The 25865-nt window shown below is 46.6% G+C and overlaps 1 protein-coding gene across 2 annotated transcripts in view; it reads left to right on the top strand.

The window, feature by feature from the left end:
* Positions 1 to 25865, top strand: part of YAP1 (Yes1 associated transcriptional regulator) — a 538742-nt gene that overhangs the window by 128167 nt on the left and 384710 nt on the right. For both annotated transcript variants that reach the window (XM_069639074.1, XM_069639075.1), the window contains exon 2: positions 2666 to 2916. In XM_069639074.1, the coding sequence (XP_069495175.1) occupies positions 2666 to 2916 (251 nt within the window). The remainder of the gene's footprint in view (positions 1 to 2665; positions 2917 to 25865) is intronic.

Below are 25865 nucleotides of genomic sequence, written 5' to 3'. Positions count from 1 at the left end.
AGGTTTCACCGGAAAGAAAGAAGTGTTCACAATAATAAGTCAGGATGCGGTAGTCTGGGTTTCCCTTCCCCACGTTTTGAGCACAGTACACGCTTGAGCTTTCCCAGCACGAGACTACAGTTTCGCTCTCGGGTATCGGGACCTTTGGTGGTTCTCTTTTCTACAAAAAGTCTCTTGCCTCCAAGGATCTGATGTGTTAAAAAATAAAAGTAAACGTTTCTTTCTGCTTGCACGTTGGCTGATGCCTTTTCACCCTTGGATCCTCCTCTTCCGGGCTCAGATCTCCAGAAAGTTCTTTTCGATATCGGGACCTTTGGTTTTCAATCTCTTGCTTCCGAGGGCCCGATAATCAAAACAGCAAAAAACAAAGTTATTTTTTTTATTTTTACAGTGATGGTTCTTCACCCTTGGGTCCCCCTCTTCGGTGCTCCTACTCCTCTGCCTTTTTAACCCCTGGATCCCCCTCTTCCGGGCACAGATCCCTCTTGATCATCAACCTCCCTCCGTCGGGTTCAGTATGGCTTTTCTTATATTCATGAGTCTTCATGGCTTTTTAAACCGTTCACTGTGGACATCCCTCTGCCGGGTTCACTCTTGTCAACGTACTGTATTTTGGGACTTCAGACTTTGCCCCCTTTTTATTGGCATCCCTCCGTCAGGTTTACTCTTGACAACTTTTGAAATTCACAAAATGCATAATTCACTTCCCTGAGCTTCAACTTCACTTGCCGGTCAAAGACTTTCGACTGTACGGAGGATTTTGCTAGACCCGCGTATGACCACTTCAACCTAAGTCTCTTGCGCTGTTCCCAAGGCCATCTGGTAACTGTAGTTTCAAGAATAGGGTGTTTTCCCAGAGGTTCTCAAGCAGGCACCTGCGTGGTGCTTGACTCCCCTGTAGCTGGCGTTCCCCTCTTCCATATGGAAATAACACTACTTTGTACTTTCTTCAATTAGCAGGTTTTGCTACTTTAGTTCAAACATAGCTAGGTTTCTTATTGGTTCTCCCCTCGACTCACTGGCTGTGACGAACCGCTTGGCTTTGCTTTTCTCTGCAGTCAAGGCTGGGACCACGATGTCAAGCGTCTCCCCTCGGCTTGGTTATCATCGGAGGAGGGCCTTGTGTACCGTTGACATCTGCTGCAACACACAATGGCTATTGTTCGCGGTTTTCCCGATTCCTTCTGTGGAGGTTTCACCGGCCTGGCTTGGAAAGGGCAAGGTCGCTTCTATCTGTGTCACCCTCTCAGTTTGCGCCGTCATTCTCCTCCTCTTGAACTGCTGTGCTGAGTTAGCACTCTCGTTGTGCAGTCTACCTTGCTTATCCTGTGCTCTCATGCTCCACCTTGTATCCCTGTGGGGAAGGGAAAGGGCCGTTGGGTGTATCTTATTCCGGTCCATTGCCAAACTTTGCCTGACCCTTGGGTTGGGACATGTCAGGTAAACAGTCTTCTTATTAGTCCTTTGTCTCTTGTGTTGTGAGAAAGTGTTCATGTCGGGAAAGTTGGGGGGGCGAGGGGGTTTAGAGTTTCCGAGTATCCCATGTGACAAGGTGGGGAGGAGGGGTATTGTGAGGAATTGTAGCTCTTGTACCAGGGGCTGTGTGAAACAAACGGGGATGATCGGGATTATCATTGTGAAAGGAACAGGGGTAACATTCAGGTCTAAAACAGGAAAACCGTGGTTCTGGGAGTTGTGGTTTTCAAGTAGAACGGGGTTCGGGATCCTAGAGCATTTGTTATATACGAAGATATTGTGGGATTTGTGCAAGAGATTTCCAGGGAGCAAGGGAGACCGATGTGGTACAACCCATAAAGGTCTCGGAGATCTCATCCTCTCACTCTTCTCCGGTATACTGCGTCTCACCTGGGGCATTTCCCTGAGCACAACCCTGCGGTCCCCTACCCAGGGGATCCTCGCTCGCTCGTCCAATCCCAGGGTTTGGGTCTGAGCGAGTCAGCCCTCTCTTGGCCAACTGAATAAGGGATTCTCGAGGCCTACTCGGGAGAATACCCTCTGGTTTCTCACAGCTGCTAATGCAGGACACCAGCTGCACCACTTGTGAATTAAACACTAAAATAGAGCTGTCAACAGCCTACTCCACAACACAAGTATAGTGTAATAGAATCACCATGGGGCCAAAATAGGGTGATTAAAATGAACCACTGCCCTGGAATCCCTATAGGCTACCATAAACCAGCACATCCAAAAGGACTGCAGTGACAGGGGGACATCAGGAGAAGTACCCCTGGCCACGAATAAAGGTCAAAGAGCCCTGAAAACCAACTGTAAAAAGAGGTACATTCAGCCGTCCCACAAAATGGCACATTCTGCCATGACGGTGCTGCTTCTGCTTGTTGCAGTGGTTTCTGTTCTGTAAAGTGTTTCGCTGCTGAGTTCTAAAATAATTTTGATGTTGTCTGGTACAGATTACATTTTATGGATTATAGTCAAATTATTTGTGTTTGATTTTGGTTTTGTAGTCCATTTCAGATGTTTATTGAAAACGAGAACACTTACTGCAGTTTGGTAAACTAAAGTGTAGAAGACTAATCATAAAGCAAAATTAAACATTTCAAATGGCCGAGTGACCCCTGCCTTAAAACTTAATAAATGGTTAGGAAAAAGCAATGCTTTAATGAGCACTTACTTTGACTTTTTACAGGCTAGCACGGATGGTGGTTCAGCAGGAGCTTTGACGCCCCAGCACGTACGTGCTCATTCTTCTCCAGCTTCACTGCAGCTGGGTGCTGTTTCTCCTGGTGCAATGACTTCATCAGGGTTGATGGCACCTTCTGGACCTGCTCCTTCCTCGCAGCACCTCCGGCAGTCCTCCTTTGAGATCCCTGATGATGTTCCACTGCCACCTGGCTGGGAGATGGCGAAGACACCCTCTGGCCAGCGATATTTTTTGAAGTAAGTTACCTACCAAGTATAATAGTGCTTTGTAATGTAGAAGCTAGTGCTCCCATGTTAATGTGCTTGTGCGTGTACCGCTCTAGTGAGCTGCAGCGTTTGAACTATTCTGGGGCCAGAGCTGCAATATTCCAGGTGTGTTATGTAATAACGTACAATTTGAGGGTACAATGCACATATGAAAAAACCAAACAAGTGAAATCGCAAGTGCTCGCGTGCCTCATGGTACTGCAGCATCCTCATGGCGGAAACCTTTAAAATAGCACTGGGCTATTTCTTTAATAAAAGTACACTGCTGGAGAGAAATTCAATTGCACAACCGGAGAACATTGGCAAAAGAAAGATTTTGCAAAAGTGTTTTTCTGATGTTTTCTGCGTACAGTGTCTGTGTTGTGCAGCCTCCAACACCACAAAGTCTTGCCGACATTTCACTCGCACTGTAGAATCGTGGCCATAGTCCAAGATTGAAATGGCAAGGAATTTGAATGCAAGATGTCTCTGTGGTTAGTTGAGAAAAGGTGGGAATTCGACTCCTTGCATGTGCTGCATCTAAAGCCATTTCCATAAGTTCCATTAGTGCAGTCCTGTATATTTTGGAGAGGAGCTAGCCTTTGATCCATGTGGTACAGCCATGTGAACTTGCATGGGGTTGATTGCGGTGCATTCTCTTCTCTCATCTCTCTGAGGAATTCCACCATCAACCATAGTGCTCTCGCTGTCAAGCCAACTTCTTTAACATTTCAAAGAAAAAAAAAACTCTGACAACAAAGAAGCCTTTCACACTGCAGCCAAAACATTGATCTATAACTCTAGAATTAGCAAAGCCAGCTCAAACGCTAAAGAGCCCTTTAAAATCTTAAAATAACTTGAAGCCCCAGCACCACCTATCACCAACTTTTCCAGGGATACAACCTGGTGCACTACTGTTCATGCAGCTCTATCTGACAAAACAACCAAATTACGAAACAAAAGTATTCTCAAGAAATCCTTGCTTACTGCCAAAGACACCTCCCTCTCAATCCCTCAAGAACTTCCACCCTCTGCCGTTCCTGCATTCCAGTTCTCCCCTGTCTCCCCTCGGATATCCTCCCAACACCTTAAACCCTCAAACTGCAAGGGTGACCTCTGCCCCGCCCACATCATCAAAATGTGTGCTGAGCACCTGGCACCCATCATCTCTAATTTCATCAATGGCTGCTTTTAAACAAGCTCTGTTCCAGTTTCCATCAAGGACGCCTGGATCAACCCCTCATCAAAAAACCCACCCTCGATTGCGCCCTCCCCACCAACTACCGCCCCATTACTACTGTTCCTTACCTACTCAAAATCCTAGACTGCACTGCATACGTCCAACTCTAAGCTTACCTAGAACAACCTACTGGGCACCCGCCAATCAGGCTTCAGACCCATGCACAGCACAGAGGCTTCCCTCCCCGACATTAAAATCCATCTCGATGGCATCCGCGATGCTGGCAAACTAGCTACCCACCTCCTCCTTGACCTCTCTGCAGCCTTCGAGCTTGTTGACCACAACATTCTCTGCCAACACCTCATCACAAAATGTAACCTCTCCAGAGAAGCCACCAGCTGGATCAAAGCCTTTCTCAGCAAGCGATCATCAAGGGTCTTCGCAGGCTCGGAAGCTGCTGGCACCTTACCTGTACCCTATGGTGTCCCTCAGGGTTCCTGCATTTCACCCACTCTGTAGAACGTGTACACTAAACCCCTGTTCAACCCGCCTCGATAACCTCAGGATCCTCAATACAAACTTTGCAGACGACACCCAAATTCTGTTAACACGAACTGGTAACCACGTGACTGATTCCGCAAATATCAATCAAGTCTACTGCATCATTGAGGCCTGGATGGCGGAACACCATCTCTGCCTGAATCATGGCAAAACCAAGCTCCTCATAGTAGGTTGCCTGTACCGTCTTAACGGCTAGGCCCCACCTTTGCATTGACGGAAACCCTATCAGCGTCTTAAGCCATGTGAAAACACTGGGTGTTCACTTAGATGCAGAATTATCTATTCACAAACACGTGAAGGCCCTCCCCTCCTCAGCGGCCTACAATACTAGACTCATCAACCTCAGCAGAACATTCCTATCCACCGACAGCTGCCTCACCCTCGCCAGAGCTATTATAGGCATCAAATTGGACTACTGCAACACATCCTTGCAGGCACCTCCTCAAAAAATCTGGACCAACTTCAGCTGATACAAAACAATGCCATCCGGGCTGTATGGGGCCTCAAGCGCTTCTACCACATCTATCATGCCAGACGTGACATCCACAGGTTGCCAATCAATGCACACATTGATTTTAAGATTCTCTCCCTAACGCACAGATGCATCCTCAATACTGCACAGTCCTTCCTCACCCAACGCATCTCCAAAAGAACCAAACTCCCCTGCCTACGTTCCTCATCCACCTTGTCACTAGCCATCCCTAGATTCTCGAGAAAGAGCTGGGGGCACTTGCTTCACTGTCATTGCCCCCACCCTGTGGAATGCCCTACCTCTCCACATCCAAGAGCAGGCATCAAACCTCATCTTCCGAAAATTGCTCAAAACCCGGCTGTTTGACAAACACGACTAACCTGAATTTGGGGCATCCCCTTAAGTCCCTACCTGACTGTAAAGACCAGAGGGGGGGTCTGTACCTCCGCTCTCTATATGGTAGAGGAGAGACACAGAGACCCCTGCCAAGATTCTCTGGTATTGGTAGATATGGTCGAGCAATTTAGGCCTAGCTTCCCAGGAGGTGATGCGAGCGGGTTCTTAAGTACAGTGTAGTCCCCGAGCACCCACGAAGGAATGTCCACACACTATCGGTTAAAACAGTCTTTATATAATTAATATTCAAAGTCATATACACGATCACGATAACTCACTTTGTACTACGAAAATCAATAATGGTAAATATGTGCAAGGGTACCGCTAACGTTATTAGATCTCATAAAAGTGCATACGGTCAGAATGACGCACGGATCAAAATAAAGAGGAAACCAGCAGTAGAGAGGAAGGAAAGCAAGGTGGTTGAACAATTGGCAGAATACTGGTAACTACTGTTAAAGACAGTTCTGTGTGGAGATCCGCCCCACCTGGGCAACCTGTAGAAGAAAGATACAAGCCCAGTCTATATGTTGTTCCCACTAGCTTTTCCAATAGTTCTGCAACCCCAAAGTACCTGGCGTTGTAGCGTTCCTCGTCGGGGGAATCGACAACCCTTCTTGAGTGTCCTCCCTTTAAGGCAGGAGTCACTGGTCGTCGAACGTCCGACAGAGAACAGGTCGAGCTATGACAGTGAAGTGGCCGCGTCGTTCCTAGCGGTGCTCGTTGACGGGGAAGCATAAACATCCTGCAAGGAAGAGGCGTGCGGGGCACCTCGATGTCAATAGTTCTGGACCGCAAAGTGTTGAAGAACTGTGGCCCAGCAAGGGCGTTGAGTCATCGGCGTCTCTGTGGTCTTTAGGTGGCAGGAAACGCACCGGTGGATGCTCCTCGGCACGTCGACGGTCGGGCCTTCTCCGGCAGGATACAGCGGTGACGATGCGGATGAGTGTCCTTGGATCAATGAAGTTCTTAGGCAACGGGAGCACGGCGGCTCCAGTCGGCGACGGCGGTCGGCGACGGCGGTCGGCGACGGTGGTCGGCGACAGTGGTGGACAACAGTCCGGGCGCTTCTCCTTTGAGTTCCGCAGCAATCCCTGTATCATCGGGTCGGCAGCCTGTCGAAGGTCTGTCTACCAGGCAGCGTAGGCAAAGATCAGCTGTGCACGATGGTCCCTCGTAGCTTGGGAAGAGGGCGCCTTACCAGGTCCTCTATGGGTCAGTTCTTGAGGCACAGCCACTTTCAGATTGCGAAGGAGAGCGACAGCAATTCTTCTCGTCCAGCAGGGCTCAAGGTTAAGCTTCAGTTACTCCAGTTACTCGTTGTAGTGGACTTCAGCTTACGAACACGAATCCTAGCAGTGAGAGGTCCCCAGATATACCGTTGATCTCCAATTCATTCCGCTGGGTCATACTCAAGCATCCAGTCACAACTATGGGCATTCATGCAGGCAGGCAGCCAATCATGCACACGAGGTATTCAGGCCATTCACTTCCCTCCAGACACTCACAACAAGTTATGTGTATTGGGACGAGTACCGAGACATTCGACACTCCAAGCTGCATTCATACCGGTTTCGGGCAGGGCTGTCGCAAACACCAGATACTAGACGGCCAGAACATAGAATGCATATTCGTCACACACTCCATTCACCCAGGTCCCACCCACAGGCGTACCCACAACAAACGGTCGTTGAGAAGGCTCCAGCCAGTCTGGTCGTCACTTCCCCCACACTACCATATACGGAACTTCCACCCAACAGCGAGTCAGGGGGAAGGGACAGAGGCAGGGCTTCCCGGGACTTCGGGAAGATCAGGGTAACTGGAGATGGAAGGCAAGAGGCCATGGGGGCCATTTTGTCTCCATCTGGAATCTACCGATTCCATTGACGGGGCCTGGGCATTCCAAAATGGAGGATGCTCAGGACACCAGTCATTTCAGCATGGAGCTGCCACCAGCCCGTACCCTGCTCTGTGCGTCACACACAGGTGCCCAAAAACATACACTAGGGGCACAGGGTTGTACCCCTACCCATGGGTGCCATAAGGGTATCCCATGGGTCTGTTCACCAAACCAAAACAGAGAGCGCGGCACCGCCAGGAGTCCCACATGGACTCCTGCGCGGAAAACGCCACAGAACACACGATAAAAACAGTAGAGGACAAGGATACAGAGGCCCTGTTGCTCTGATGCATTTCCAGCATCACACTGACTCTGCAGCATTTACTGACTGTCATGCTTATGTACCATATTCTTCCTGTGTTCTGTTTCCTAAGTTTATTAGCGCTGTGATACTTACGGGTTTGGGCGCTGTGAAATGTAATAAATAAAGAGGATGTATGGCTGACTGGGTCAAAAGCTGCTGTTACATGGAATCGGATAAGGGTACAGCATTTGTATTGGCACTGATTTTTAGGTATAAATAGAGCGGATGGGGTACCTTTTGGTCCATTCTCTGTGGTCTTGAGCCCCTTTGTGCCTGAAACAGGATGGTGATGGTTTCCTGATGCCCTGCAGCTGGTTGTAGACTTGGCTCTCCAACACCTTAGCCAGGGTAAACTATCTTAGTGATGGGCCAGGAGTTAGATCAGCTTCTGGGTTTCCTGTTGTCTCCTGGAGTGGCGGTTTAATGTAAGCACTTCTTCTTTTTTTTTTTAATTTTATTACTTGTGTATAATCAAACATTTTTTACAAGAATCTCTTCAAAATCTCTTCGAAAAGAAGAAAAAACAGGTCCGGTAGAGCTGTCGACAAAGTATGGAATGTAAAATGAGAAAGTTCAATTTCTAATTTCTAGCGGCTATGGATGTATTGGCTGCAGCGACGCAACTGTCTCGTCAGCCGTTCTTTCCGATGTTGTCTGAGCTGTAATCATCTGCATGCCTGCTTCCAGAATCTTAACTGCCGCTATGGTGTATCTTGTAGTTTCCCCTGCAATCAGGCGATACCACCAGATTTCATCGTCTCGGATTTGTGAGTCTGCGAAGAGCAGGGTCAGAAATGAGACCCACAAGTGGCTTGTTTTATTGCAGTACATTAGCAAGTGTTGAATTGTTTCTCGTTCCGAGTCCTCTTTACATAGTCTACACTTATCTGATGTTGAGAGAGTACGCGTTGCTCGAATTTCTTGAGTTGGCAGTAAATTTAAGCGCATCCTCATAAACATTTTATGAAGTGGTTTATTTGGGAATTTAGAACAGTATGCCAGCGGGATTTTCAACTTATTTGTAGGTGGCGGTAGGTGAATCAACAGACGGTTCGCAGATGTTTTCTCACATGTACGTATCCAATCGTCAAGTCCCAATTTGGTTTTTATTCTTTCAGGGTTGTTGATCAAATCTTCATGAGAGCATGCCAAGTCATTCAGTCTACAGTCCAAGTTATGTTTGCATGTGTTTAAGACTTTACATCGGCCACTTTGTAGTTCTTTGTTGATGATTCTATAGATCAGCAGATTCTCGGCCATCAGAATCTTCCGTAGGAGCTGCATTTGCTTTTGTTGAACTGTGGCTGCTAGCGACAGTAAACCCAATTCTTGTCTAATAGCTGGAGTTGATGTTGATTTCGGAAGTCCCAAGACGGATTTCCACACATGACCTTCAATCTTTGGCCATATCGATGATGGAACATTAAGTGATGCATCCATGCCATGAGTCAGTGTTGGAACCAATTTCGATTTATAGAAATGTATTGCTGGTATTAGTGAAAATTTCCCAAATCTTTTATCGACCATCTTCAGTTGGCTGGTCAAGTTTTTTGTCTTACTCCATAATTCCTGTATCATTGCTTTTTCACTATTTGAAGAGTCAATCATTATGCCAAGATATTTGAATTGCGGGACGACTTCAATTTTTCTGCTGTTAAATGACCAATGACTTTTGATCTTGTTGACGTTTTGCGTTTTTTCCAGGATCAGAACTTTAGTTTTTTCTGTATTGATTTCCAAGTTACTGGCTTTGGTAAATTTGGCTAAGTTTGAGATTTGACGTTGTAGCCCAATTTGGGTCTGATCCAGAAGGATTAAATCGTCCGCATATAAAATGCGAGATGTTTGCTGGTCACCAATCTTAGGTGGAAAAGATATGACAGACTCTTCGGAGTATTTAAAGTCCCCAATGTCGGCGATGAAAAGGGCAGATGCCAAGGGGCACCCCTGCTTCACTCCTCTCTCCGATTTGATTTCCTCAGAAAGGTGACCCTACTGATTCAGCCGTACACGTATTGAGGTATTGGTGTGCAGAGCTATTATTGGCTCTAAAATTTCGGCTGGGCAATTCCAGTCGGAGAGTTTGGTCCAGAGTTTTTGTCGGTCGACTTTGTCGAACGCCTGTGACATATCAATGAAGGCTAGGAATACTCGTGGTGCACCTGTCTTGATATTACTTTTTATGATATTAAGAAGCAAGATGTTAATGCTAGTACTTGCGTCTTTCAAAAAACCAGTTTGGTACGAGTCTTGACATGGTGATGTTTTGGCCCACCTTTGGAATTTCTGGAGTAGTAGTGACACGTAGATTTTGCAATTATGTCCATCAAAGCTATTGGTCTGTAGTTTGCGGGATTGTCACCTTTCAGTTTTTGAAAATTGGCACCACTACCGCGTCAGTTTATGATTTCGGGATCTGTTTCGCTGTTTTACATTGCTGGTAGACTCTATTTATAAAAATTGCCCACTCCTCCAGGTTCTGTTTGAGGTCTATATTTGTAAGGCCGTCTGGTCCTGGAGCTTTTGATCTTTTTAGTTTTGAGATTAGGTTTTTGATGTCATCGATATCTGTAAAATCCACCCAAGTGTTTTCGTCTGAGAAAATTGGCATCGTTGCATTTGTCCTTGGGAAGGCAAAGAGGCGGAGGAAATGGTCTATCCAATCTTTTTCCGAAACCGCATTGACTAACTGGTTAGAGGCCGAAGAGTCTTTGCTTTTTATCAATTGCCAAAAGTCTCTGCTCTTTCTGCTGTCTAGAATTGTTGCCATTTTCTCAGCGTCATTTTGATATAGGGCTGCTCTATACCCTCGTAGCCATTCTTTGTAGATTCTTACGGCCTCGGTCAGCTTTTCTTCCTTCCTCTGAGTCGTGGGCATGTATGTCTTTTTAGTTTTCTTAATTCCCTTCTTTTGACTACTACAGTTTTGTCATATTCATGGTTTGTTTTTCTGTGGTAGCATCAAGTTTGAACGGTAACAGCAGGGGTAAATAGTTCAAACTCGCTGATATGGGTGCTGAGTGGTTATTTGCCATAGTAGAGTTAAATTTGTGGGTTATAGATATTACGTCTGTTGTTGTAAGCCGCAGACGCGTCTGTTGAGCGTGTTCCAGATTTAAATGGTAGCAATTTTTTTGCTGGCAGGCCGAGGTTAGCACTTCTAAAATCCTGAGGACTCACTCCTTGTGTTAGGGAAGCATTAATTTCGCATTACAATGTAGGAGTTTAATTTTGCTTGAGAATACATGTTGAAGAGGCCTGGTGGTCATGGGTCAGTTGGAGAGCCAGTTCTGTTGCCCACAGGTCCTAGTTCAATGCATTCTGGGTTTGGTTTGAGTCTGAAGGTGCTCACTGTTGATGAGCTTTCATATGATATGACAGTTTCATACTTTTTGATGCTTGTTCAGGATCCATCATGACTTGGTTGAGGTGGTTTGAAACGTCATCACGCAACTCTTGTGGCTGTATTTGGGGCGTGTTTCAAGCATCTAGGCGTCTCACTTCTTGATAAGGAAGTACATCATATTGTGTTGGTTGCTGCATGTCTGAAGAACTCCCGTCAGCCCATAGAAATCAGAATGTTGCTCTGTAGTATCATAGTGGTCATTTGCAAGCTGGTTTGGTCATAAAAGCTAGCAGCAAGATATACATAAACATATAACCTCTGTAAATCCTTATTTTGTTTTAAAACTAGCAACTGTTGAAAACAATATAAGGCCGATCTCTCCCTATAACTGAAGGGAATACCCTACCTATCTAATAAAGGTGCTTGTCAGATGTCGGGAAGTCCAAAATTGCTCTGTCCTCCGTCCAAGCTAACCCTGTCTGACCCTTCCACTAAATATAGCTGAAGTAAACTAGGCCAAGCAAACGTCTCTTCTTCTCTTTAGCCAAGTTTCTTGTTATACTATATATTTCTTAGTATAGCCCATTCTGATAGTCTTTCACATAAGGTCTTGTAGTTCAAGACAACATTTGGTTCTTGACCTTTCTATAGTGCTCTTTTGTAGTAGTTTTCCCTACAATCGTTTCTCCTCTTTTTGGCATCACATAATTTTCTCCACAGTCTTTCTGTTCGTGCATTTGCAAAGTGACTTTACTTCTATTTCCTTTTAGGCTTTCTTTGACAATTGTACTTTCTCTGGGACTTAGGGTTATTCTATCCTCTTCCTTTCTCTCTGTTTAAGGCTTTTCTTTCTCATACTTCAACTTTGCACATATAAGGATCTTGCCCTTCTTACCAGGGTTTCCATTCCGAGGCTTAGTTCCCTACCTGGTTTGTTTAAAAGTCTCTTATCACCTGTTGTTCACTTGCTGTCTTATCTGGGCTCTTCCACAATATTTGGATCTCAGTACTGGGACTGAGTTTCTCTTTTGATATACACCCGGTCATTCTTTACCAGATTATCCCTTGTGTGTTCCCTTCCATTTTCACAGTTCCAACCATTGAACTCTCTGGTTATGGTTTTGTCTGTAATGCTGGGATGAGTTCCTTCACGTAAATGATTTCCTGGTGGCCTCCTGCTGTTCCAAATTCCCCCGGTACCTCTTGTGATGTGGTGATGTGGTGAAGGGTTGCAGGGCTTGACTCTCACTCGGGTAGTGCTTGTCGTTCTCTTCGCTGTTCTTCGGTCTCCCATACTCTGTTCGGACGTCTACTGTCTGCATATACTGGTGTTCGAAAGGCGCTTCGACTTCCTGTCATGCTAGTCTCAGCACTGTTCTTCAGGCCTCCTAGCCACCACTCTGCTTGCGTGGTCACGCCACTACAAAGTACCTTCTCCTTCTGTTCTGGGTTGTACCATTTTCCTTGTGGTTCTATACTCCGGGACTCCGGCATCTCGCAATCGGCTGCTCTGCTTCTTCCAAGCTTGCGGGCTCCCCTCTGTGCCGTGACTCCGCCTCCACAAGGCGTGATGAGGTCAGGGGGATTCCCGTGTGTCGGTCTCTTTCTTCCTCCTGAATGGACTCGTCGCTTTAAAATGCACATTTCAAGTTAACGGAATATTTTGCTTTTTGTTTTTCCAGACCAATTTATTTCTGCATTGCGTTCAGCCAAACCTGAAGCCTCCATTCTATTCTTCATGGAAGACAGTCCCATATATGCAGCTACGGTAGTTCCCTGAGGGAGTTCCTCACAAGAACGGGAGTCCTTGTCCCTAAAGGGGGGGGGGGGTCTCTCTCTCGTGGTGGTCCCATTTGCCTCGACCCCTAGGGAGGGCTATGAGAAGCGGGCGTACCCACTTCCCTAGCCTCACAGGGAGAGTCTACTGCTAGGGGAGAAGGGATGAATACCTGCAATTCGTCACAAGGCACTTTTATGCCCTGGCTAATTCTTATACTCAATGTGTGGGAATTGTCATAGCTAATGTGGAAGACTAAAAACTGCTCCATGAAGCTGTTTAACCACAACTCTTGCAAAGCAACTTACTGTTACTGTGATATATCAGTTCAGTGTAGGGTGGCACACACCTTTGTCCTTTTGCCTTTTTTTCAGGATCAGCACATGCTTCTATCACTCTGTACCACTGCCTGGTGCCCTGCCATCATTTAAAAAAAAGAAGAAAAAAAAGCCTTGCAGCTATTTCTTTTGCTTGTACAGCCTATGGGCCTACACTCTGGCTTCAAAACCATAGTTACCACTTTAATTGCATGCAGTCTCTGCAATTATCTTCAACAATATTGGTCAGGTCAATCAAAATCCCTTTCGCATATGCAATATATACAGTCCAGGCTTGCAGATGTACCTACCCCATTATTGCTGCATACGCTTTTGATCAGTTATACCTGTAATTAACATGAAATAGCAAGGCATACATTTTTCAAAAACTGAATAGCAGAGTTTGCTCATTAATGTTCTTGATTAGTAAATAAACCCATTTAATTAGCAATTTTGTACTAATATTTTTGAGGTTGCCTGAAGTTATTTGTACCCACCACATAAAATGAGTACCACACAGCAGTTTGTTTACCGCTGAAGTAAGACATTAGTGAAATGAGTAGTGCCTTGCACATTCTTTAAAACTCACTACACCTCCAGGTCGAGTAACTTAGTTTACCTGCTCGACCTCAGATAAATGCACTCTTCCCATAGCAGTGGATGGCAACAAATTTAAATGCTCCTTCTGTGAAATGGTGCATGTCACCACAAGCCCACTATGTTTGGCACACTGCTGCCACCCAGAGGCCAGCCATGCACAGTGAAACACTTGACATTAATGGCAAACAAAGTAAATGTTAAATAAAAGTTTCAAACATGCCCTTTATAAAATCTACTATGCGAGTGGCCGAAAAAGACTTTTCAATCCCTGGATGAGTATGTAAAATGTAAAAGGTTAGCTGCATGAATGGACACAAATTAAAAAAAAAATGGATATGATAAAAAGGCTCTGGAAACAGTTTGTCCGGTTCTCTCCAACAGATGCCAATATATAATGCAATCATAAACGGAGCAAAGCGAGCTCTGGAGGCTAACTACACTGTATGGTAGTGCAGTAGATCTGCAGATGTTCAGACTGGATAAAACTATTGATCACTACTTTGCGTTTAACATGCTCATTATGTAAGAAGAAAGAAAGTAAGAGACTTAGCAGAGTGGATTGCGTAGAAGGCAGAGCGCTGAGCCATCTAGGTGGAATATTGTAGGTTGCGGCCATCTCGCTTTCAGGGTAGCTGGTATAAAGCAGCAGGTTGATAAGATAGAATGTCAAGGAGTATGGGATCAGCTCATGGGTTGAGCACCAGTTGCACAAATGTATGTAACCAGCAGGTTACATAAATAGGCTTGCCATTAAAGGAACTTGGTCATGTGTGTTTTAAAAAGTGTTCACGTCATCTTCCCCAACAAAATGAAACCTAGTTGACACAGATATTTAGATACACAAACCTAAACTTTACTGTAAAGCCAAGACAATGCGGAACTACAGTATTGCTACTGTAAAAATACTATGTAACAACTTAAACATTTTAGGAACGGAATTGCATGACTACCTTTAAAAAAAAATTACTTAAAAAAAAATAAATACATTCTTGTCTTTGCCAGACAGGATATAGTTAGCTTAATAAAAGTATCGGACCAATTACATCTGGATTGCAATTATTTGAAAAAGAAAACACATTCTTGCCTAGCATTCTCACACAGGCCATTAGCACTGGAGGAGGGGATTACTACTGCACTCTCTCTTCATTAGCCCCTTTGAACTTGCAGCAAACAGAGAAAAGAGTGGAGAGCGCCCTGGAGGCAAGAGTGGAATGCAGGGCGAGCTGTGATTTCATTGAACAGGGTAACTTGAATAGCTAGCTTTGCTACACAAGTGTCAATTTAATTAGCAAACCTACAGAATTGGATGGCAAATTGCTATGTGACGCTGCTTATTTTTGCCTTGAAATAGGGTGAGAACTTCTGCTCTTTACTTGGCACTGGCAATGTAGTTGCAGCAATTTGACAAATACCAGTAATTGAGGGTTTTTAAAGCGAAAAAGCTAGAAGTTGAGTACACCACCACTGAATTGCTGGAGGAGTGGGGCGTGTGGCATCACACACTAGCAATAATACTGATATAATATCTGGTGTTTTGTATAGCACTCTATACCAGAGGTTTTTGTTTCAGAGTACTTAGTATCGTGTTACTAATTATTACCAAAGTTTGTGTTTTTGCATTTACAACTGCTGAAGGATGAATTAATGGGTTGGCCTACAGGAGAATCAAACCATTAACTGAGGTGCAGCTCCTCCTCATCCTATGCACAGGCGCTAGGTGCTGGGCGATTTACTCTGTTCAAGCGACTTCCTAAACAGGAACTCTGTGTGGAGTTGCACAATAGTTTCCCCAGAGCCTGCTCGGGGAACATGTCTGTTCATTCCAGGGGTATTGTTCTCCTGCAGGATCGAGGACATTCAGGAACTCCATCTTCCTTCAGGGAGAGGTGCACCCGCTGGTTGAACCTAGTCCCCACTAAGACCATGGCAAATTCTCTGCACCTTTGTAGTATGCTGTAGAACTAGTTTCCCATTTTGGTCTCCCACTGCAGTGTAAATATTCTTGTAGTCCAAGTACCCTTTGGCAGAGCTGGCCTCTTGTTATTGGTACCGCTTGGTCAAATCCCCTCAAATACTAAATTCTTGACTTATTATCTCATTCTTATTGAGGAAACTCTTGTGAGTGTGATCTGTCCTATGAAGTGCTGCATTCTCCACTGTAAAGATACAATCACAAAAACATATCTCTACAATAGTCTCCCTCCGTGCCTTCCATCCTGGTAACTGGGCAGTCAGCCTGGCCACTTTCTGAAGGTATTGGGTAATCATGTCCCATCTGCTTAGATCACATGCTGTGCATATGCCGACATCTAGTGGAAGCTGCGGAGTATTACAGTTTGAAAATGGGTGTCGACACAGGGCGTGCCAGTAATACTATCCCTAGTGTGACGTCCACTGTACACATGATCCCTCATGCATGTAAGACCCTCAGATTGTTTTTTTCCGCCATACTTGACGGAAGCATTCCACGGAGTTCCCTGGCTTTCAGCCATATTTTGCTAAATATCATATTCCCCTGTTTCTCCCATTCCCACGTCGAGTCATCGAAGTTCGAAGCTCGACGCCAGCCCGGAGAAGAAAACAACCGTCGAGAGCTGCACGACGGACTTTGGGCCTTGCATGGCTTCTGGCCTCGGCCCTGCAAGTAGGAAGAGTGGGCGGTGGAAACATACTCTACACTATATATATATATATATATATATATATATATATATATATATATATATATATATATATATTTTCCTACACACACACTAGCCCGCTGCCACAGGGTGCGTATGGAGGGTACCCCTTTCAAATTCTGTCCCAAGTGCAACTGCAAGTATCTTTGGGTTGACAAACACGCCACCTGTAGCCTCTGCTTGTAGAGGGACCACCCCGAGGCGAACTATAGAGCGTGTAGCCAGTTCAAATCTAAGACACTAAAGGACTGCTCGATCAAAGGTTGGGCCCACCACGCCAGGCAACAAGAGGCCATGGAAGCAGAGGGCACCTTCAGTGATGGCAGCGGCGCCGTACTTGGACGGCGAGGGTGTCGAAAGACAGCCAAGCGCAAGTCCCCGACCTCGGAAGGCTGTCCGGCAGGGCAGTTATGGGGAACACACCCGGCGACACGAGCGCTACCCACACCACTTCCACTCCTAAACACTCGAAGTCCAACCGAGACTCGACGCGCGTGTCAGGTTCTCAGAAAGAGGCACACAAAAAGCAGTCCACCGAATCAGTGTCCTCTGGGCGTTCTCGGTCAAGATCGCCTCACAACACCAGGCAACCATCCACAGTTGCCAAAAGTGCCTCACTCACCAAAGTCATGGAGGTACGCTCGTCAGAAGACGAAGCCGACCGCCAGCCCCAGGCTGCTCACCAGGAGTCGGCGTCAGCAGACCATTCAGCGGTTGCTTCCGATGCCCTCACTCTAAGGAAAGGGACACTACCCCCGAATCTCGACGCCAGGCGTCTAAATGCTCTGAGAGGGTAAAAAAAACAGGGAAACACTGTTCCACTCATGGGGAAGGGGGGAAATGGCAGAAGAAACCATCTCACCCTTCTCCTGCACCTCAGTTACATAAAGACAGTTCTAAGTCTTCTGATAAACAGCTAGCCAAGACCCCTGCACAAGCCCATAGGTCCAGTCAAGTCATAGAAGGGGAACCCTCTCAAGGAAGGGTCATTCCCAGATCCAAAAAATGGACCAGTGAGGATATACACAGGGTTATGTCTAGAATGTCCTCCCTAGCAGACTTCTACTCCAAGAACCCAGAACACTTCCTCTCCTATACCCCTGACGGTGCTACTCCCTCAGGGTCTAGGGACCCGCATCCCCCTGGTAAGAAACCTCGGTTTGAGACCCCAACGCAAGGTCGGTCTTCTGACCCTTTTTACATCCAGCCTTACACCCAGTATAGTGAGGATCCACTACAGGATGAGGATCCATACTTGGTAACGTTGGACGACCAGACTGGGGTGGACTATTATGGGGATGACGAGGACCAAGAGGAGGAGGAGGAAGATGACCCAGAAGTCTACAGAATAGACTCCCCGGTAGGCAAAGAACCTCCAAGTTACCGACTCGCCAGTCGACAACCAGCCCCTCCTAAATGAGGTCTTGACTAGAGCGGCAGAACACTTCCGCATAGATACTCAGGGGGCACAGGAGGAGAGGGACTTTGCTGAGGAACTATTAGGAGAAAAGAAACCCGTTGCTCAGGCCATTCCAATTCTCAAGTCTATCCAACGGAGAATTGATCCTTCCCTTCTCAATCCTAACCTCACCAGGGCAGTAAAACCCAGATAGATAAATTATTCAGAGCAGCCCAATCAGACCTGCTTTACATAAGGGGGAACTGAAGCCTGACTCCCTGGTAGTTACTAATACCCGGAAGAGGGCGGGAACACCTCTATCAGCACCTGAGGCTCCCCGCAACAAGGAGAGCAAGAAAATCTACGGGTTGGGAAGGAAGGTAGCCTCCGCTTACCAGGCAAGGATTGCCAACTCCACCACTCTGCTGGCTAGTTACAACTGCCACCAGTGGGAGCAAGTAGCTGCCCTCATCGACTCCGCTCCGGAACCTTTAAAGGGCCAGTTGGCCCAGGTTGCGTCGGAGGGGAGAGCCGTGTCCAGTTGCATCCTTACGGCAACCTTTGATGCCGCAGATAACGCCGGCAGGCTAATAGCAGAGAGCACTGCCATTCAGAGGCATGCTTGGTTAAGACAGTCGGGGTTTAAACCCGAGACACAAGCATCCTTAATCGACATGCCGGTGGAGCCTAATCTACTGTTTGGCAAAGCGGTAGAGGACGCATTAAAGAATGCCAAAGAGGAGTATGAGACTCTGAAATCCCTGGGACAGTTGACCAACAAGCCCCCTAATCAAAGAGGCAATAGTAATTTTCGTCGCCCACGCGGCCTTAATTCACAAAGAAGCTCCAACTACTCACAGGGACAGGGTACATCATGGGATAACAACCAGCAGTCTACCTAGAGTTACAGCAGAGGGAACAAAAGGGGCCGTGGTAAGGGTAGAGGCAGCCCCAGCAGAGGCGGCACACTTCTAGTTAAACAGTGACGCCACGCTCAGGTTCCCTTCTCACGCATCCCCAGTAGGGGGATGCATTTCCAACTTCACCCAAGCTTGGGAAGGGATCACATCAGACAGATGGGTGTGGTCCACAGTGTCCGCAGGATACTGCATAGAATTGCTCGCGCGTCCCCCAAACCACCCTCCACGTCAAAAAGTACATTCCTTGGACCACCAGAAGATTCTCATCAAGGAGATCGTCAATCTTCTAGCAAAGGACACGATAGAACTCGTCCCGGGCTACCAGGTAAACAGGGGTATTTATTCAACTTACTTTTTTGTGCCAAAAGAAGATCTGACAATACGCCCAGTATTAGCCTCGGCTCCAAGGGTATTCACCAAGGTACTGGCGGTGGCGGCACACCTACGCAGGGAGGCAATCCCAGTGTACCCTTACCTGGACGACTGGCTCATCACGGGGGAGACCCCAGTAATTTGCAGATCAAACATTCAAAGCACGATCGACCTCCTCTTTGAATTGGGTTTCTCCATAAACGAGAAAAAAATCAAGCCTGGTGCCAAGCACGTCCAAACAGTTCCTAGGAGCTGTCCTAAACACTCAAGAAGGGTTGGCCTTTCCATCAGAGGAAAGAATTTGGAATCTACTACTGCAAATTCCTCTATATCATCCTGGTCGCCAGATAAGGGTACGCAAAGCAATGCGTTTGCTAGGCATGATGGCGTCATGTATTTACCTGGTCCCCCACGCACGCTTGCACATGCGACCCATGCAAGAATGGTTGGGGAAACAGTGGTCTCGGGCAAGTGGTCAGTGGGACGATCTAGTGGTCGTTTCGCCAACGCTTGTACAAAGTCTTCACTGTTGGACAAGAGAACCTGTCAAAGGGCAAACCCTTTTACAATCCAGAGGTACGGGCTGTAGTCACGACAGACGCATCCCTGTCGGGGTGGGGAGCACACCTCCTTCACCACACAGCTCGGGGTCTCTGGTCTCACACAGTGGCCAAGAATCATATCAATCTGCTAGAGCTTCTGGCAGTATTCAGAGCACTTCAAGCGTTCGAGCCCCACCTGTTGAACCTGTCAGTGCAGATCTTAACAGACAGCACAACAGCGATGTTTTACCTAAACAAACAGGGAGGGACTTGTTCGCCAAATCTGTCCAAGCTTGCCCAGAAAATTTGGATATGGGCACTCAGACGGAACATTTACCTGTCATCTCAACCTGTTCCAGGGGATCTCAATTCGCTGGCGGACTCTTTGAGCAGAGATCCCCTCCCAAAAGAACACGAATGGTGTCTACTCAGAGAAGTCCTAGAAAACATCTTCTCACAGTGGGGTTTCCCCACTACAGACCTATTTGCTACAAGCGAAAACAGGCAGTGCCCAGAATTCGCTTCCAGGTTCCCCCAGCCATACTCCAAGGGGGAACGCCCTGTGGATGAACTGGTCGTGGATGTTTGCCTATGCTTTTCCACCAACCCCTCTCATTAGGAAGGTGGTCAACAAGATGCACAGGGAATCGATGACGCTCATCCTAGTTGCTCCCATGTGGGCAAGGCAACCGTGGTTCCCACACCTACGCAGACTAGCAGTGTGCGAACCCATCAGACTCCCGTGCTGCTACAACCTACTGGCCCAGCACCAAGGTCAAACTGTGCATCCGCAACCCAACGAACCTGGCAGCATGGCTCCTGAAGTCATAGAGTTTGGACATCTCAACTTACCACAGATATATGGACATCCTAAAGGAATCTAGGAAACCTAACACGAGACACTGTTACTTTGATGAATGGAAAGGATTTGTTATATGGTGCCAGAATAAGCAAATCAACCCGGTTGATTGCACTCCTTCCAATATTGTCACTTACATGCTCCACCTGCTGGACGGAGGGCTGGTATTTAACTCACTTAAGGTACACGTGGCAGCGCTGTCAGCCTACACCGCTTCCCCAAAAAGGTTTTGTGGTGGAAAGTAACAGTGGTTAAAGCCTTCATGGAAGGGGTAAAGAGACTCCACCCTCCAATTTCAAACCCACCGCCGGGTTGGGACCTTAATGTGGTGCTTGCTAAGCTCATGGGCCCACCCTTTGAACCCATGAATAAGGCCAGTCTCAAACACCTGACCTATAAAACTGCCTTCTTATTAGCCATTAGATCCATAAGAAGGGTCAGTGAAATTCAGGCTCTGTCAGTGCAGGATCCTTTCTTTACTGTTCATAAGGATAAACTGGGTCTACGAACACACCCTAGGTTCTCACCTAAGTTTATTTCTAAATTCCACATTAACCAGTCCATCGAGCTTCTGGCCTTCTTCCAAGAACCCAAAAGCTCTTCTGAGGTGAAACTACACACTCTAGATGTGCGAAGAGCGGTCCTCTACTATGTAGACAAGACCAGACCGCTAAGGAAAACAGACCAACTGTTTGTCTCCTTAGCTACAGGCAGAGAAGGAGATCGCGTCTTTAAAGGTGCCATCTCCAAATGGATAGTCAGTTGTATCCAACTATGTTACTCCCTTTCTGAAAAGACTCTGCCTTTTACGCCAAGAGCCCACTCTACAAGAGGCATTGGGGCCACTCTGGCTTTCATTGCAAATGTACCCCTTGACACCATTTGCAAAGCAGCTACATGGAGCTCTATTCACACTTTTACTCAGCACTACTGCATTGACACTCATTCCAAGACACTCAAGTGGGACAAGCGGTTATAAGACATCTATTTGCTCATGACCCTTCTCACATCCCACCTCCTTCTGCTAACACTGCTCGCTAATCTATGCAGAGCATGTGATCTAAGCAGATTCCACAAGCCTCAGAAGGGATACATTACTCACCGTAATCGTATTTCTGATGCTTGTATCTGCTTAGATTCACATGCGACCCACCCTTCCTCCCCTCTGAGAGAAGGCGCATGGATGCTTGTAGTCTTATCTTCCTATCTATCTGCTTGGATAATCTGTACTCGCGCTACTCCTCATGTCAGAAAAATACAATCTGAGGGTCCTACACGCGTGAGGGATCATGGGTACAGTGGACGTCACACTAGGGATAGTATTACTGGCACGCCCTCCGTCGACGGCCATTTTCGAGTTTCGAAAAACAAACTGTAATACTCCGCAGCTTCCACTAGATGTCATCCTATGCACAGCATGTGAATCTAAGCAGATACAAGCATCAAATACGATTACGGCGAGTTATGTATTACATGTTGCAATGTTATATAGGTGACCATATATATATATATATATATATATATATATATATATATATATATATATATATATATGGACAGTGGAAGCGTGGGTTGCGGCCATCTACCCCCCCCCCCCCATGTTCCATGTAATGTTTCCGCAAAAACCAGGCGGTTTCCGGAAAATTGTTTGTATGGCGACATTTTTGCGGTGACATTATCACATGGAGCCTTTCAGAATCCTTATAGGAAATCGGATATTAGAGTCCTCCCGTCTTCGAACACTAGCAGTGATCCAGAATGCATCCGTGGGCCATATGAATTTAGTAATCGGCACACCGATATAGGTGAGTGGGTGAGCCCCCCAGCCTCCTTAGGCCTTGAATCCACTGCCTGTTACCCCTTTAGAGCCCCCAGCCCGTCCATACCCCCCAGCGCAGGCCGCGTCTTTCCCCGCGTCTTTCCTGCCTCCCTTGCGCCCGCCCTCGCTCCCTCCCACCTTCCCTGATAGGCTGCCTTGATTTCCGTGTGTTGCTCCCACCTCGACCTGCACGCCACTTCCATCTGGGCCGTGCAGGTGAGTGGCTGAGCCCCCCAGCCTCCTTAGGCCTTGAATCCACTGCCTGTTACCCCTTTAGAGCCCCCAGCCCATCCATACCCCCCAGCGCAGGCCGCGTCTTTCCCCGCGTCTTTCCTGCCTCCCTTGCGCCCGCCCTCGCTCCCTCCCGCCTTCCCTGATAGGCTGCCTTGATTTCCGTGTGTTGCTCCCACCTCGACCTGCACGCCACTTCCATCCGGGCCGTGCAGATGAGTGGGTGAGCCCCCCAGCCTCCTTAGGCCTTGAATCCACTGCCTGTTACCACTTTAGAGCCCCCAGCCCCTCCATATCCCACAGTGCAGGCTGCGTCTTTCCCCGCGTCTTTCCTGCCTCCCCTTGTGCCCGCCCTCGCTCCCTCCCACCATCCCTGATAGGCTGCCTTGATCCCGACCAGCTTTCCGATTTTTATTTTCCCACCCCCCCACCGTGATTGGCCACTTGACAGACAAATCCGAAATCCCCAGGGCAGCCCTCTGCCCGGCAGCCCCCTGCGGCTAAGGGCCCGAAGGCCAAGGGCGGCTCCTACATTGGCGGCTCCAAGATGTGTCTGCAGGTGTCCGCAGGGGACGCCAAGGAAGCCAGACACCGAACAAAAACCGTGAGTGTGGCATGGGTGGGGAATAGAGCAATCACTCTACTCCAGAAAACCTCCGTCACTCTATCTTACCTACCAATAACATAGAGTGCCATAATACTAGCATGTCCACACTTAGATGGAAGTATGAATGTTAGCATGTCCACACTTAGACAGAATTGTGAATGTCAGCATGTCCACTCTTTGATAGAATTGTGAATGTTAGCATGTCCACTCCTAGATAGAATTATGAATATTGGCCTGCGTCGGCTCTAGATGGAATTGTGAATGTTAACATGTCCACACTTAGATAGAATTGTGAATGTCAGCATGTCCACTCTTAGATAGAATTGTGAATGTCAGCATGTCCGCTCTTAGATGGAATTGTGAATGTTATGTCCAGTCTAAGATAGAATTGGTAATGTTAGCATGTCCACTCTTAGATAGAATTGTGAATGTCAGCATGTCCGCTCTTAGATGGAATTGTGAATGTTATCATGTCCACAATTAGATAGAATTGTGAATGTCAGCATGTCCACTCTTAGATGGAATTGTGAATGTTATCATGTCCACAATTAGATAGAATTGTGAATGTTAGCATGTCCACTCTTAGATAGAATTATGAATATTGGCCTGCGTCGGATCTAGATGGAATTGTGAATGTTAGCATGTCCACACTCAGATGGAATTGTGAATGTCAGCATGTCCACTCTTAGATGGAATTGTGAATGTTAGCATGTCCACACTTAGATGGAATTATGAATGTTAGCATGTCCACTCTTAGATGGAATTGTGAATATTGGCCTGCGTCGCATCTAGATGGAACTGTGAATGTTAGCATGTCCACACTTAGATGGAATTGTGAATGTTAGCATGTCCACTCTTAGATGGAATTGTGAATATTGGCCTGCGTCGCATCTAGATGGAACTGTGATTGTTAGCACGTGAAAGTTGCATTTAGAAAGTGTGCCCTATAGCCTCTCCGTGAATTTAGAAATGTGCCCAACAGCCTCGCTGGTAAATCGAATTTAGAAGTGTGCCCAAGACCCTCTGTGAAAGTTGCATTTAGAAGTGTGCCCAATAGACACTCTGTGAAAGTTGCATTTAGAAGTGTGCCCAATAGACACTCTGGAAAGTTGCATTTAGAAGTGTGCCCAATAGCCTCTCTGGTAAATTGAATTTAGAAGTCTTCTCAATAGCCTCTCTGGAAAACTGATTTTAAAAGTGCGCCCAGTAGCCTGTCTGTGGAAAATTTGAATTTAGAAATGTGCCCAATAGCCTCGCTATGAAAGTGGCATTTAGAAGTGTGCCCAATGCCCTCTGTGAAAGTTGATTATAGAAGCGCATCCAATAGACGCTCTGTAAAAAAATGCATTTAGAAGTGTGCCCAATAGCCTCTGGAGAAAATTGAATTTAGAGCTGCTCCCAATAGCCTTTTGAAAATTGATTATACAAGTGTGCCCAGTAGCCTCTCTGTGGAAAATTGAATTTAAAAGTGTGCCCAATATCCTCTATGAAAGCTGCTTTAGAAGTGTGCCCAATAGCCACGCTGTGAAAGTTGCATTTAGAAGTGTTCCCATTCGCATCGGTGAAAGTTGATTATAGAAGTGTATCCAATAGACACTCTGGAAAGCTGCATTTAGAAGTGTGCCCAATAGCCTCTCTAGAAAATTGAATTTAGAAGTGTGCCCAATAGCCTCTCTGGAAAATTGAATTTAGAAGTATGCCCAGTAGACGCTCTGTGAAAATTGCATTTAGAAGTGTACCCAATAGCCCTCTGCCCAATAGCCTCTCTGGTAAATTGAATTTAGAAGTGTGCCCAATAAACCTCTCTGTGGAAAATTGTATTTAGAAGTTCGCCCAGTAGCCTTGCTATGAAAAATTGAATTTAGAAGTTCGCCCAGTACCCTCTCTGGGAACGTTGCATTTAGAAGTGTGCTCATTGAAAGAGCATATAACCCATCATATCACACCACCACGCTTACTCTCTCCTTACATCACCACTCAACTAGAACACAGAGATACTATGACACCATTCGGTATAACTGTTCTCATACCAACATCCACCGCTTACTCCACATCATTCTATGTAAACACTGCTGGTATCACACCCCCAGCCAGGCGTTTTCCTCAGGCCTAACGCAGCCACATCCGTTCCGGATAAATCCTGCCAGAACGAAGACATTCTCCTGATCTCTAAACCACCACATCTACCGCTAAGAAGCAGCTATTACACGAGTACCGCACGAGCTGCACACATACCCGGTGCTCACACGCACCTTTTTGACTCTCCGTTCTTTCTCTACTGATCTGAACTTCGGTTCCCAAGGGCGTTCAACCTACCAGCGCCTTCAGACCATACCAATGGTATATAAGGCGCTATATAAGTGCAAAATAACATAACATTAATCTGTCTTCCTCACACACCCTCATAACAAAGCTTTCTCTAGTGACACCTCATTCCAAAATAGTTGCACAGGTAGTTGAAAAGAGATTTGTCTGTCAGTTGTTAGTGGACAGCTGATTGAGGTATCTGTGTCCCTCCCCACAGATTTTGCCAGCATGACGAATGTCGCTTGTGTCTCAAAATTCAGAGACAGCTCATTTCCAAGTCAATGCCTGACCTTTTTCCTGCTGAACTTTCTTCTAATAGAATGGCCATGGTAGAGCTAAAACAAAACCTT

Source organism: Ambystoma mexicanum, chromosome 7q (genome assembly GCF_040938575.1).
Source record: "Ambystoma mexicanum isolate Mex_15411 chromosome 7q, UKY_AmexF1_1, whole genome shotgun sequence".
Classification (NCBI taxonomy): domain Eukaryota; kingdom Metazoa; phylum Chordata; class Amphibia; order Caudata; family Ambystomatidae; genus Ambystoma; species Ambystoma mexicanum.
The sequence above is the reverse complement of the archived record's forward strand: the minus strand, read 5'-3'. Positions and strand labels throughout refer to the sequence as shown.